The following is a 15,926-nucleotide window of genomic DNA, read 5'->3' as shown; positions in this document are numbered from 1 at the left end:
ACATATTCAATGACGCCTCTTTTTCCAGGGAGGGTAGAAAATAGTAGTAAAATGAAAGCTTGAAAATTTGGGGTAAATATCTAGCTGTGCTCTGAAATCCAAAGCAAGAATTTAATGTTTTCCTTTCACTGGCCCACTTCTTGGCAGTTTATAATACCCTTAAGAGTGTCAGTGCTAGTGTTTTCAAAACCTTGATTCATTCACAATCTGCTGAGGGCAGTTTAGCACTTTCAGTATTTTTCCACCAGGTCGAGTTTACTGCAAGGGCGACTATGTATTAGTAAGGGTTAGATCTGAAGGAGAGACCTAACCTAGCAGGGTGGATTAGTGTGACTGGCTTTTGGGAGTTTTCATCTTGTCCATGTTACTAGTAAGCATATACTCCACCTGCTGTCATTATTTAATTTAGGGCAGTTGGGATGTTAACAAGAATATAGAAAGAATGCTCTCCACAGAAGTAGAGTTCAAAATTAAAGGAAGAGAGAAATATTGAAAAATGTAAAATGTTCTTATGGAAAACTTTAAAATAACCCAATTTTTTGTTTTGTTTGTTTTTGTTTTATTTATTTTTGTTGACAGTATTACAGATGTTCCCCATATTCTCCTCCATGGTCCCCCTCCACCCAGCCCTTGCCCCACACAGGCCTTCACCACATTATTGTCTGTGCCTATGGACTGTGCATGTATGCATATATGCTCTTTGGTTAATCTCTTCCCATCCTTCCCAGCCCCTAGCCCCTCTCTTCTAAGATCTGTCAGTCTGTTCCATGTCTTCATGCCTATGGACCTATTTTGTTCATCAGTTTATTTTGTTAATTAGAGTCCAGATGTAAGTGAGATAATGTAATATTTGTCTTTTTCTGACTGGCTTATTTCACTTAGCATAATAATCTCCAGGTCCATCCATGCTCTCATAAAAGATAAGAGATCCTTCTTTTTTAGAACTGCATAGTATTCCATTGTGCAAATGTACCACAGCGTTTTTATCCACTCATGTACAGATGAGGAGCAATTGGGCTGTTTCCAGATCTTAGCTGTTGTAAATAACACTGTTATGAACATAAGGGTACATATATTCTTTCTGGTTGGTGTTTCGAGATTCTTAGGATATATTCCCAGAAGTGAAATCACTGGGTCAAATGGCAGTTCAATTTTTAATTTTATGAGAAAACTTCATAGTGTTTTCCACAGTGGCTACACCAGTCTGCATTCCCACCAGCAGTGAGCTAGGGTTCTTTTTTTTCCACATCCTCGCCATCACTTATTTGCTGATTTATTGATGGTAGGTGTGAGGTGATACCTCATTGTCATTTTAATTTGCATCTCTCTGATTATTAGTGACATGTCTATTGGCCATTTGTATATCCTCTTTGGAGAAGTATCTATTCAGATCTTTTGCCCATTTTTTAATTGGATTGTTTGTCTTCTTGGTGTTGAGTTTATAAGTTCTTAATATATTTGGAAATTAACCCCTTATCAGATGTATCATTGGCAAATATATTCTCCCATGCAGTGGGTTCTCTTTTCATTTTGTTGATGGTTTCTTTTGCTGTGCAGAAGCTTTTTATTTTGGTATACTCCCATTTGTTTATTTTCTCCTTTGTTTCTCTTGTCCTAAGAGATGTTTTGGTGAAAATACTGCTATGTGAGATGTCTGAGATTTTGCTGCCTATGTTTTTTTCTAGGATTTTTATGGTTTCATGACTTATATTTAAATCTTTTAGCCATTTTGAGTTTATTCTTGTGTATGGTGTCAGTTGGGAGTCGAGTTGCATTTTTTTGCATGTACCTTCCCAATTTTTCCAATACCCTTTATTGAAGAGAGTGTCTTTACTCCATTGTATGCTCGTGCCTCCTTTGTTAAATATTAATTGACCATAATAGCATGGACTGTCTGTTCTATTCCAGTGATCAATATGCCTGTTCTTGTGCCAGTACCAGGCTGTTTTGATTACAGTGGCTTTGGAGTACAAGTTGATATCCGATACTGTGATTCCTCCAACTTTGTTTTTTTCCTCAATATTGATGAGGCTATTCGGGGTCTTTTTGTTTACATATATAATTTTGGAGCACTTGTTCTAGATCTGTGAAATTGCATCGGACTCTAAAATTTAAGAGTCAGAATCTGGATACTCCCCATTTTGTAAGTATTACCCTTTACGTATCTGGATCGAATAAAATAATGCATATGAAAGCACTCTGTACACTGTAGAGGTCCCTGCAAATAGCATTACCGTTATATAGCATTTGACAGTCAAGTGACAGACTGACCATTATGGGAATGAGTGTCTGCCAGGGAGAGTGTATCGTTAAATAGTTTCACTAGAATAAATAAATGAGAATTGGACAATTTTCTATGCACAACAAAACACAATCTATTTATGGAAACTAATAAAATATTATCTGTTTACCTTGAGGGGAGGAATCTCATTAATTTTGTTTTTTACAACAGTGCATTGACAAAGAAAGTCTCAGCATTAAACTACTCTATGTCTCTTCATTATTAATGTAACTAAGAGTCTTGCCTCTCCGGTGAACAGAGAATTTCACTTCACAGACCTAAGCCTTTCCTTATATTGGTCTTTATTTTCCCCACGAGTTTATTCCAATGTCAGGGAATCCCTTCATGTTCTGTTTGACCAATTACTGACCCCTCTTTGCAAAATGAATAGATTTGAGCCTATTTTCTAAAAATAAGCCATCAGAGCAGTTTTATGACCACAGTCCTCCCTCTACATCAAAAGCTTTGATAAGAAAGTGATTAAATGACCATTTTGCTTTTGATGTAAAGATAAGAAAGAGTGAGGCATCTGACAGGTCTGTCCAGTACAGTCGAGGCAGAAGTCAGACTTGTCTTTATGGGTGGGCGGGCTTCTTCAATCATTTTCAAGAGATCAGTTGTTGTATGATCCAGTGGCCAGTGCCCATGTTGGCAACTTTGCTACAGAGACAATACGTGCACTGTCCAATGAAAGGATCGTGGCCCCCTGGCTTTGCTCTGCAAAGAGTGTGACAGTAAGTAAAGGGGGAAGAGAGAGACCCTCCACATCACTCATCCCGGGCCACTGTATTACCAACTCAGAGAGACAGCACACGCTCATGCTTCAGACACAGACCCACAGGGTGTGTAGTTCTGTCCCACTATAGAATGCAAGTGAGGAATATTCTAGAAGTTTTTGTTCCCCTTTATTTCCTCTTAAGCTTTTACATAAAACTCAGTATCTCTATTGAATGCTTTCATAAGTAAATTGAACCTACTACACCTCTGCCCTTGATATCCAGCTTTCATGAGCTAAAACATTAATAAATCCCAAGATTTTTATAGAAGATTTTTATAGAGATATTTACAAGTCAACTCCTGGGAACAAAATGTAACTTAGTTGTTATACAAGCAGACACTTTATTGAGAGAGTCTTTTGGAACAGTGTAAAAAAAAACAACAAAACAAAACACAAAAAGCAAAAAACATGCAGTTAAAAAGCGAAGGACTAATTAAAAAAAGAAAAAAAGAAAATGACATCCTCTGGGGGAATGTATGCTTTGAAGATGTTCCTTAAGGGCCAGAACTTGACCTTAAGATGTCTGTGCTCAAAAATGATTATGTACTTTTAAAATGTATGTTTCTCAGGTAAGGTTAAACCTCTGCAGGTATGACAATGGATATACTCAGTCCTTGAGCAAACAGTCAACAAATGCCACGTCCCAACCTTGTCCCAGGAACCATCCCTCATAGGAAGTAGCCCTTTTCCCCTGGCTTTAGCCCAGGTCTCCCTCTTTTGTGCACATTTAAAACTTGAACCAGAAACCATCAAAACTGAACATGTGAATTTGTCAAAGACTTAAAAAGAACTTATAAGAACAAAAATGAATAGTGAAAACAGTATATTAGATGCAACTGATTAGAGAGTTAGTGGAACTGGGAGATAGCTCTGAGATAATTGCTTAGAATGGAGGACAGAGGGACCACCAGATGGAAAATATGAAAGAATGAGTAAAGACAAGGAAAATTTAATAAGATGGCATTACGTTGGTGTTACAAAATGAGAAAAGAGCAAGAATTGGGGAAAGGCAATATTCTAAAAGTAACAGCTGGGATTTTTTTCCAAAATTGATTAAAGACATGAAGCCTCAACTTCAGGAAACACTGAATACCAACCAGGTTAAATCCAAAGAACACCTTCCATAGATAGCAGAACTCTGAGGAGGAAAAGAAGAGCTCTCAGACAGACAACAGGAGCCCATGAACTAGTATCTTCCGAGTTCAGAGAAAATGCTTTGAACCTAGAATTAACCCCCAGCAAACGATCATGCTGTATGAAAACAAAATAGAGAATTTGCCACCAAGTTCTTTCATCATGGAAAGAACTTTTAAAGTCTGTATTTCAGATACCAAAAATAAAAATCTTAGAAAACTATCTGAAACATAGGAGCTACGATGATTAAATAAATTATAAATGGGTAAATCTGAACAATAATAACAGTAACCGTTTCATCTGTGACATTAAAAGCATAGAAAATGGAAATAAAATATTAGACAATAACAACATGAGAGATGGGACTAGTGTCATCAGAATTAACGTGTTCCAGTATTCTTGTATTGTTTGGCAAGATGGTAAAGATAAAGTTTAATTCTAAGAAGTTAATGTTAAATATTAAAAAGTTAAGGAGCCATTCACTTAGGGAACTGAGGATGAAGGTATAAAGTGTGGATGTTTCTTCTGATATCCTTGAGGGTTAAGCAAAACCAAAACACTAAACCAAACTTACCCCCAAAAAGGGTGCTAACCACATATTGGGTGATTCTGTGGTCTTGCTGAAATATTTATTAAGTTTCTGATGGGCGGTAGAGATTATTACCAGGGACCCAGTATAACCTTTATACAGACAAATGAAACTGTAGAAATTCATTATTATTCCACCAAGAAGCTCCATAAGAGGGGTTGACGAGGACACAAGAGGACTGAATTAAATTTGGGAAAGTGTTTTACAAGCGTTCTGACCTAGATGGGCTAAACCTGAGGGAACATCTTTTCCATTTCCTCATTACTGAAAGAGCTACTGCTGTTTTCTAGAAGGTTCATCTCCCTTCCCATTACTCCCAACCTCATACTCGAAGTACTGAGAATTTCAAGTGTAGTATATTGAAGTAGACTTCAGTTTCTTTACATCATTCTTGACTTACTTCTGAATTTTCTATCCAACTGTCTCAATTATTTCATAATCCTATAAAGTGTTTCTTAATAAATCAGTATGGCTCAAAATGGACGGACCAACCCTGTCATACATAAGACAGTCCAACCAGTACAACCTTAAACAAACTTATAGAGGAACTTAAACTGTGTGGCATTACTACAATAGTAAGACTATGTGAAGCAACTTACAACACTGATCTTGAGGAGAAAGAAGGTGCCAGGTTCTGGATTGGCCATTTGATGATGCACTGCCTCCGACCAGACTTGACGACTGGTTATGCCTTGGAAAGATGAAGATTCTTGAAGAATCTGGTTGTTGTGTTATAGGTCTTGGGAGAGCTCTAATGCTTGTTGCCCTAGCATTAATTGAAGGTGGAATGAAATATGAACATGTGTTCCAGTTCATAAAACAAAAGTAGAGTGGAGCTTTCAAAAAAAAAAAAAAAAGCAACTTTAGAAGTATTGTCCTGAATTCCAGCTGCACTTCATAGATACCAGCAGTCATGGACATTACCATTGCAGTCAATAAAACTGGGCTGCTGGATTCAATTGCCTTGGAAATGGAACTTCAGAAAGGACCCAGTTTATCATAACTATGAGCCAAAATGTAGGCTTGGTGAAGGATAAGTCAATGAAGCTATCCTGGGAGCATTGATAAGCAGTTTTATCAGGCCTCCGCTTGGCGGAATTTCAGCCTCTGTGTTTGGATTATGATCAGCCAAGTTGGAAATTTAGCAAAAGATTCTCACTGTTCAGCATTTAAAACATGCTTATCACTTTTATCAATTGACCTTTCCTGAAATCATGCAGTATTATGTCTCCTTCAAATCTATTTCCATGCCAGAATCTTAGCAGAAGGTAAGAAATTTAGAGAGCCTGGGTGCTGAAATGCCAAGCACAATACTTACATGTTTTTAATATCATACAGAATTAAAATTCTAGGAACTATGAAAACCAGTGTAGATTGCCTGTGGTTTATCCCTTCATTTCAAACATTGACAGTAGGGCTTCTGTGGCTATTTGCTTGCTACTTTATGTTTATAGCTCCCATATTTAAAACGGGAGACATCAGGTTTGTGTAACCGCTGATTTTGTTGGCTTTTGACCAAGTTTATGATGATTTTTTGAAGTCTTTCTATAAATCTCATTTTGCGCAGCTATGATAACCTCCATTTTGAAAAATCACAGACCTCTGATGAAAAAGTTCATGTAAAATCCACATCGTACAGAAGCACATATCTTTACAGTCTCCAGACGAAACGTCTGAGAACTAATTTAATGTTTGCACTTTGGGGTGCAACTTAAAAGAGAGGGCCTGAAAAAAGAGTGGGAGTGAGCTATTAAAGGATTTTTAACAAAATATTTTGCTTGTCTTGTGCAGAAGGTATGGAATATGCCCTATGAAACAGAAGTTAGTTTCTGCTAATGAATTGAACATATATCTAATATTTTATATTTCTGTTGAACTGTGTGACTTTTAATTTGTATACTTACAATTTGTATTATTATGTAATTGATAAAATGGTGGTGTGCATCAATATTAACTCAATCATATATTTATATTGTCTGGATGTATGATTATAATTCTCTGGGAAAAATACGTTGTCAGTGTTCATCAGCTTGTAAAACTCATTGTGAGAACTTAAACATCTAAATAAATATTGAAATGCAAAAAAAAAATTGAAAGTAATTACTAAACATAAAAATAGAATATATAGTTCTAAAACAGAAGATGGAAATGTTGAATAAAATTAAATCCAAAAAAATGACAGAAAAAGAAAAGATAAAGTAGGTGGAAATAGAATGCAAGTTTAAGATGGTAGCAGTAATTTAAATATATCAGTGATCACAAAATGTAAATAGACTAAATTTTCTTCTTAGAAAATGGGAATTATTTAATTGAATAAGTATTAAACCCAGCTGTGTAGTATTTATGAAAGATAAACCTTAACATTATGGCTATGAAAAATTAAGTGTCACCAAAGTTATGCCAGGCAAATATTGAATTAAAAAACCCCTGAAAATATTAAATTAATATGAGAAAAAGAATGAACTTTAGCCCAGAAAGTTTTATTAAAGATAAAAATGGTCACTACAGAAGGATTAATGACTTAATTTACCAGGAAGAGATAACAGTGTTAGATTATTATGTACTTAATTACTCGACTTTAAAGAATATGTAAAACAAAAATTGATGGAATTATAAGAAAATTTTTAAAAACCTGCCGTCACAATGGGAGACTGCAAACAATAGCCACAATCATTATGGCATTCTGATAAGGTATGCCTTTGGCTTGGGGTATAACTTTCAAATACTAAAGATATCTTAGAAGTCTCATGTCTCAAACACCTTGCATGGGCTCAAAGGTTCTGGTGATCACAAAGACTCTGATGTTGAAAACGCATGCGGAGAGTTGGAATAAAAGTGGTTTTTGAAATGCAAGTGAGGAAATAGCAAACTTTCTAAATTAAAATTTTATATGTATACTCTATAATTTGTGTATAAACTGAATGTCACAAATAAGCATTGGTTTGTTTCATCGACATTATTAAAGTTTGCTCAGTTTGGGAGATGAGAAATGAAATTGTCTTATATTGGTGATTTTATTATACAGTGGGGCCTTGACTTACGAGTTTAATTCATTCCGTGACGGAGCTTGTAACTCAGATTACTCGTATGTCAAATCTTAAAGTGAACGAGTGAGACACGTGATGCTGGGCTGATGTTGTGGCGTTCACTGTGAGGTTCGCTGCGCCAACTAGCGGTGGGGTATCTGAAGCTGGCTCGTAACCTGAATTTTAGCTTGCAACTCAAAGCTCGTATCTCGAAAAACTCGTTAGTCAGGACACTCGTAAGTCAAGGCCCCACTGTAGTTAGGTACATATGCATAAAATTTAAAAGTGACCAGCAATCTATTGCAAAAAACAAAAATACAACTACAAATATAAATCTTCAAAATAGTGAAACCATGCTTCATTCATGGCTTATTGGTTCTGTAAAGACTGCACACTGGTTCATCACTCTTGTAACAGAGTCAGGACTAAAACTCAGATCTGGTCTCAATCTGGCACTGTCTTATTTTATCAAAGTTATATAGAATGGACACCAGTATATATATCATACATATATATATATATATATATATATATATATATATACATATATATATATATATATATGATATATACACACACATACATATATATATGTATATATATATACATATATATATATATATGCACACACACACACACACACACGAGGCCCAATGCACAAAATTCATACAAGAGTAGGCCTTCCTTCCCCCAGCTGCCGGCACTGGCTTCCCTCTGGCACTCACAACCCGGGCTTCCCTCTGGCCACCAGCAGCCCGGGCTTAATCTGGAAGGTTGTCCAGAAGGACATCTGGTCTAATTAGCATATTATGCTTTATTATTATAGACTAGAGTCCCAGTGCACAAAAATTTGTGCACTCAGGGGGGTCCCTCAGCCCAGCCTGTGCCCTCTCGCAGTCCGGGATCCCTCGGGGGATGTCCACCTGCTGGCTTAGGCCCGCTCCCCAGGGGAATGGGCCTAAGATGGCAGTCAGATATCCCTCTGACAGCCTGGGAACCCTTGGGGGATGTCCACTTGCCAGAGGGGAGCAGGCCTAAGGTGCATTTGGAAGGAGGCAGGAGAGGCTCCTGCCACCACCGCTGTGCTGGCAGCCGTCAGCCTGGCTTGTGGCTGAGCAGAGCTCTCCCTGTGGGAGCGTATTGAGCGTCTGCCCCCTGGTGGTCAGTGTGTGTCATAGTGACCAGTCATTCCCAGTTGTTCTGCTGTTAGGGTCAATTTGTATATTACCCTTTTATTATATAGGATAAACTACATGCAATGTAAGTGCAACTTTTAACATAAAGTACCTATCTCAAACTTTGCATTTGATATTTTAAAAATAGTGAAAAGTGTCTTAGGAAGAGGAAGGATTAGTTGTGATGGCCCTGGCCCCTCTTAAAGGAAAGTGGGGGAGGAAGAAATCTGAGAATCTGACAATGCCTCCTTCTCCTGTGGACACATTTCCCTTTGCCAGGCAGACATACTTAAAACCAATCCACTGATCAGTATTTTAAAAACAGCCATTGCAGCTGCCAAACACTGAACCATCTAAGAGCGCTCCATGTGTGAAGCTTTAGAGAGAAGGTCTTTGCTCTTTCCCCTTTTTCTTCTTCTACCCAGGTTTGTTGCTTCCTTTCCTCTTCTGCCCCCACAACAATTTAAAATCGATATTAAAAAGCTGCTTGAGGAGGGAATGGGGAGAGTTGTTGGTCTTTGAGGAAAGTTGTTTAAGGCTAATTGTGTGTTTACTAGCCTCAGGGCTTTTGAACAAATACCCACAGGCAGATGCCACTTTCTGCACAGTCTTCTGGCTGCCTCTGAGTCTGTACTTATTGAACCTTGTTGCAGAATCACAGAAATCGAGGGTAAAAGCCTCTAATTTGGAGACAATCCAAGAGCATGGCAAATACAAAGCACTTTCTTTTTTTAACTTTTTAAATTTTTCAATTATAGTTGACATTCAATATCATATTAGTTTTAGGTGTATGGCAAAGTGGTTAGACATTTACTAGTATATAACTTAGGAAATGATCCCCCGATAAGTCTAGTACCCGCTGGCACTATACATAGTTATTTCAAAATTATTGGCTATATTCTCTGTGCTGTACTCTACATCCTCCTAACCATGTTAGAGTTATAATTCTGGAGAGATTTGAATTCGCTCAGCCTTCTAATTGAGAAACCCACGACCTTCTCAGACTCCCACTTAGCTTCCTGTTACCAGATTGGAACAGAATGATCTTACTGGACTGTCATAAATGAGAGAGTGCAGGAGGGCTTGACACATGTTCAACTATCTATAAATGGTAGCCATTATTGGGAATACTTTTGTTATTACTATGTTAATTATCCAGGTTTGTTTGTATGTAGCAGTGAAACAGAGATTCCATGAAAAGCAAGGCTGGGCTGGGCTGTGTGGTCTGCTGCCCGTTTGAAAGCTGTACCACATGGAAGACTTTACTTCTCTGCTTTTTTTTTTTGTAATCTTGAGACATATTTTCTATCTACTGTTGTTTTAAAGGTCATCTTGAATTGATTCAGCCCCATATGGTTTAAGCATATCCCCTTTGTTAACCTGCATGTTAATATTTTGATTGTTGACATTTGACTGTACTTATTCCAAAAATTTTATATTCGATGTAAGAAAATGTGAATTCTTAGAGGTAAAAGTAACATTTGTAACTAGAGAATTTAATAGCAGTTTTATTTTAATTTTCCTGGTTATTTTGTATTAATTTTCCTATAAATGTATCCAGATGTGTATGCAGTACATAGATCCTATGAACAAATTCTGGCAACTATTTGATAAATTATCGTCTGAAATTTTCTACCTCTGGACCTAGTTCTAGCCTGCCAGTATCAACCTTTTGCTTATAGTAGGAATATTTTAAATTAATGAGACTAAGATTACAAGAGTAAAAGCCAGTTAGTTTAGCGTAACAGATACTCTAAGAACCAACATGCATTCGGCTTCTGTTTATTTTCAGCAGGTAATTTTAACTTGTTTTCTTGGCCAGGGATAAATAAGTCCAGAAAATTTGGGTGAGCCTTATGTCTTACTGAGTGACTCTTCATGTATGGCCTGATTTCTCTCTTTTGTGCTTATGTTTTCAGGCTCAGCTATGTGAATTATGCAGAGGATCTGGCCTCCAAACTCCTACAATGTTCCCCAAAGAACAGACTATCAGCACAGGCTGCCTTGAGCCACGAATATTTTAGTGACCTGCCCCCACGGCTATGGGAACTGACTGATAGTGAGTAGGACAAATCCACAACATCCAATCAAAGCAGGGACATCATTTTAGCATCTACGTGTAACATACATGTAGAGAGACTGATGTTTACATATGCATGTGTAAGATTATGTGCTTGCATGTATATTATGTGTGTGTCTATATACATATATGTACATTTGTGTGTGTGTGTGTGTGTGTGTGTGTGTGTGGAGAGAGAGAGAGAACAGAGGGGAAGGGGGGTTGTGTGTATATATTTAGTGGAATCCTGCCATTCAAACGCCAGCTTACCAGACACAGGAAGAAAATGGATTCCTTTTTTGCTATCTCTGCTCTGCAGTTTGCAGCCGCATGTCTTTGTGTTTGATTATGTGTGTGTCCAAAAAAATTATCTGAGCAGTCATAAAGGAAAGGGAAAATATGATTTACATATTTATGCATACAGTACTTTTTAACTGGCTGCAGTACAGAGGAGGAATGATTCATTTCTGTTTGATTCTCAGAGACCATCTTGGTTGTAACAATAACCTTAAAAAGGGCTGCTCTGCAGTGAGCTGACGAGTAGAGTTGGCAGTTGGCTAATGCACTGAATTGACATGTAAGAACTGAAGACATAATTCATTTTAACTACAAATGCTCTTGGTATTAATACAGACAGATCTTCTCTAGATCTCTTCAAACAAAACACATTCCTGGGTGGGTTTTTGTTTTGTTTTTACAAAAGTGTTCATATTTACACAGCCTCTTTCAATTACATTTTTAAATATTTGGGGGAGGATTTATGGCTGGGAGGATCTCATCTTTCTTCCAAAGTGTGAAACAGAATTCTTGTGAAATTTCGCAAAACACTCAAACCCATTTTTGTTTAATGGTGATACGTTCTTTCCACATGCCAGCTAGAGAGATTTTTTCTCATTCTGATTGCCTGAAAATTAATATGCTGTATATATGCATAGATATTGATGATGTGCTTATTAACCCTTGAATATACATCAATTACCATGAACATACCTAGTTATTTCTTTAATATTTTGAACTTTAGACGTTTCCCCCGTTGTATGAAATTCTCCTTGGCAGCAATAACCCTTTTATTTTGGAACTAAGTCATAAGTAACAACTGCTCTTAAGTATTCCTACCCTAAATTATTTTTTATAATCCCACAATTAATTTGAATTCCTTTTTTTTTACCCTAAAGTGACTATAGATATATAATCCACTACTCCCCCTAAGCTTTGTAAATTTTTAAAAACATTACATATTTATTTTATGTTCTGCACTACTTCCTTTTTAAAAGTATACCCACTGACCATGACAACAGCTATCCCTATTTTTTAAAAAAATTTAAGATGAGATCACTGTGGAAAAATAATGAATTGGTGGCACATTCTTTTATACTGAAAAAAATGGTTTATTTCCCCTTTTTTAGTATAACTTGTAGCTTGATATCACTCCTCCTTGGTGACATCTCAATCCCATCTGACTTGATGACTGAGTTTAAGCCAGGATTTTGATGGTCTATGAATTCTGAATTTTGTAGTCCTACTTTTCTGTTAATATGGACTTATTACCCACTTGCCACTTAGTTTATCAGCCAGTGGTTAAATCCATTTTCTATCAGGAAGTAAATGCCTCCACATTATCACTCGGCAGCAGGCTGCCAGCGGAGACAGCCTTGTCCCCCTCATTAGCACGCACAGTGTATGCAGAACACCAGAGGGGAATTAAAACCACAAAAAATACCTCAGGGTGGTATTTTTAATATGAGAATTTAATTTGTAATTTCACAGATTAAGAATTTTGGCTGCATTAATCCCTTTATCAGCTCACAGCAGGCTATTTGCAGCAGCATAACCATAAGGTGATATTCATTGGCAGAAACACATCTTTGCATAACGTTAAACATCAGGAGGAGTGAAACCTTTTGAAGGGGAGAGAATAAAGATGAGAAATCATTATTTTTTTTTAAAGCATGATTCTGCTAAATGCCTCTGGTAACAATTTTGAGTTACAGAAATGCTGTTTCTGTGTCTAGTAGATAATCATTATGATGCATAAATCCAGTCCCAAGAAAGAATAGTCCCAGTATTAAATACTATAGTCATTTCCATTTTGAACAACGTGGTAGTCCTATACACATGTTTACAAAACAAAGCACTCTGAGACTTTGGAGGAGACTTTGGAACTAGTTCTTCTGGGTGAAATGACTGGTTTTGGTGACTGTTATCTAGGTTGAGGTTCTGCAGACTATATTTAGGAATTCTTAACATTCAGTTTTGCATTAGCATGGAGTCTTGTAAAAGTTCACCAGCTGGCAATGGCAGTAGAGCTGGCAGTACCCTCCTGTGCTTGCTTCCTTTTCAAGGAGATTTGGTAGGAGGCCCGTCTGAGAAGATGTGTTACAGAACCAATAAATGGATCGTCTTAGCAAGCACGTGATGGTTTAGATTCATCGATTCCAGGCACCTCGCTGCATTGTCTGTTCAGGCTCCTATAGTCAAAGGGGTGGGGAGGTGCTTAAACAAAAACGGTTTCTCACAGTTGTTGGCACTGGGAAGTTCAAGTTCAAAGTGGGAAGTTCAAGTTCAAAGGGCAGGCAAATCGGGTTCCTGGTGAGAGCCTCTCCCTGCCTTGTGGACAGCTACCGTGCTGTCTGCTCACATGGCAGAGAGTCACCTCTTTCTCATGTCCTCTTCCTACAAAGCTGCTAATCTCGTCATGAGAGCCCCACCCTCATGAGCTCATCTTGCCCTAATTATTACTCAGAGCCCCATCTCGAAAGACCATCATGTTGGGGGTTAAGGCTTCAACATACGAATTTGGGAGGACACAGTTCAGTCCAGGGCACTCACAGTCTTAAAAGATAGCTCCTTAGGGAGCACTGTTTCTCTCAATGAGAAACCGGAAGCGCACAAGAATAAGGAACTTGGCCAAAAAGATAGCATTTTTAAAAATAATGTTGACAAAAGAAAAACAGTTATGCAAGCAGAAAATGAAACCAGACAGAAGGGAGAAGAGTGGGCACCAGCTTTCTTGGCCACTATAATGTATCAGACCCTGAGAGAAGACTATCGAATGTGGTCAGAGCCCTGGTTATGTAGATAGAGCACTGCAGTCATTTCATGGATTATACAAAGATGAAGTTGTTTACTTATGTCAGACTCTTATTTGCTTTGGAAGAACATATGACAATAGAGTACCTTTCTTTATTATAATAGTCCTTAAAACCCCATCAGTTTACATAATACCACAATTTAGAAGTAATGTATTAGTGTGCCAGTGAGGCAGGAATTACAAACTTATCAAGCAGGAATAATGGCACAGTTACCTGGGGATCTTGCAGTTAAAGCTGGCTAATTCTGGTGGCACCTTGTCATTCTTCCTCTGTCCTGAAACCGCAACAGCCTTGCCCCACTTCTTCACAGAGATTTAATTGCAGGGAAGTGAATGAGAGGCTGATTTAGAAGAAATTCATTACTTTTCCCAAACACACCATAGGGCATTCTCCTGTGTATACTATCAAGTGACATAAATTATTGAAGCTGAACTACCCTTGTCAAAGTAAATGAACAAAATACACTTCATAGCGCAAAGGCCTTGATTTTATTACATTCATTTGCTCATTCACAGCACTCTGATCTGCAGTGAAAAACAGCCTAACAAATTGGTGCAGTGTGAAGAGCCCTGAACTGGGAACCAGACCTCCTGGATTCTAGCATCAACTCCACTAAGTAGCCCGGCAACTTTGGCCAAGTTTCTTATTCTTGTGCACTTCCAGTTTCTCATTGAGAGAAACAGTGCTCCCTAAGGACCTTTCCAGCTATAAGGTTTGCAGGTTTTCCTACCCAGTCCTAAATATGTCCTAGATATTACCCTAAAACAGCATTGTGCCAGGGTAGTTCCATGTCACCTTTTAAAAAGTAAAACAAGCATACACCATTTTAAATATATTTGCTGCCTGTAATTCCTAGATTTCCATTCCCTTGTGGATCCTTTTGACCCAGGCTTTTGCCCCTAAGACTCCAAAACCGCTGTTTTCCAAGTCTCTATCCATTGACCTTTCCTCAGCCCTCATCTTGATCCATCAGCAGAATTCAACCCAGTTGACCACCCTCCCCTCTGGGTAACATTTCCTTCCGTTGGATTCTAGGACAGGACTCTCCCGGGGCTTTCCTCCTGCCTCTACTTTCCAGGCTCCTGTGGATTTCTCCTGATCCGCCAGACCTCTCACTGTTAGAGTGCCCTGGGGCTTAGTCCTCACATCTTTCTATCTATATTCACTCCTTAGAGCCCTGATGATCTCATCCAATCTCATGATTTAAATATTATTTACACATTGACAGCTTCCAAATTTGTATTTCCAGTCCCACCTCCCCTGATTGCATATCCACCTGACTACCCAGATGCTCCATCTGGCCACCTACGAGGCATCTCAAACTTACCAGTAGTATTCCAAAAACTGAACTCCTCAGCTCTTCCCCCAGACTGGCTCCCTCTGTAGTCTTCCCCTTGTCAATAAATGGCAACATTGTTCTTCCAGTGAATAAAGGTTCTCTCAGAAGCTTTCTTTTGTCACACCCATACTCACTTCTTCCACAGACTCTGTTGGTATTATCTTCACACTATATCCAGAATCATACCCCTTTTTCTCCCTTCTCCAATATCACTGTGTTCCAAGTCACTGGTTGTCTTCTTTCACCTGTATTTTGTTCTCAATTTTTTTTCAACATTATTTTGTATTAGTTTCAGGTGCACAACATAGTGTCAGACAATCATATACTTTACAAAGTGTTCCCCCTGATATTTCTACTACCCACCTGACACCATGCATAGTTATTGCAATATTATTGAGTCTATTTTCTATGCTGTATTTTGCATCCCTGAAACTATTTTGTGACTACCAATCT

General features: G+C 38.0%; 1 protein-coding gene across 2 annotated transcripts in view; it reads left to right on the top strand.

Moving 5' to 3' along the window:
* Nucleotides 1-15,926, top strand: part of CDK14 (cyclin dependent kinase 14) — a 531,041-nt gene that overhangs the window by 431,198 nt on the left and 83,917 nt on the right. For both annotated transcript variants that reach the window (XM_036328251.1, XM_036328252.1), the window contains one exon: nt 10,903-11,042. In XM_036328251.1, the coding sequence (XP_036184144.1) occupies nt 10,903-11,042 (140 nt within the window). The remainder of the gene's footprint in view (nt 1-10,902; nt 11,043-15,926) is intronic.

This window comes from Myotis myotis, unplaced genomic scaffold (assembly GCF_014108235.1).
Source record: "Myotis myotis isolate mMyoMyo1 unplaced genomic scaffold, mMyoMyo1.p scaffold_m19_p_11, whole genome shotgun sequence".
Taxonomy (NCBI): Eukaryota; Metazoa; Chordata; class Mammalia; order Chiroptera; family Vespertilionidae; genus Myotis; species Myotis myotis.
Note: the sequence above shows the minus strand (reverse complement) of the source record. Positions and strands in the feature narration are given on the sequence as shown.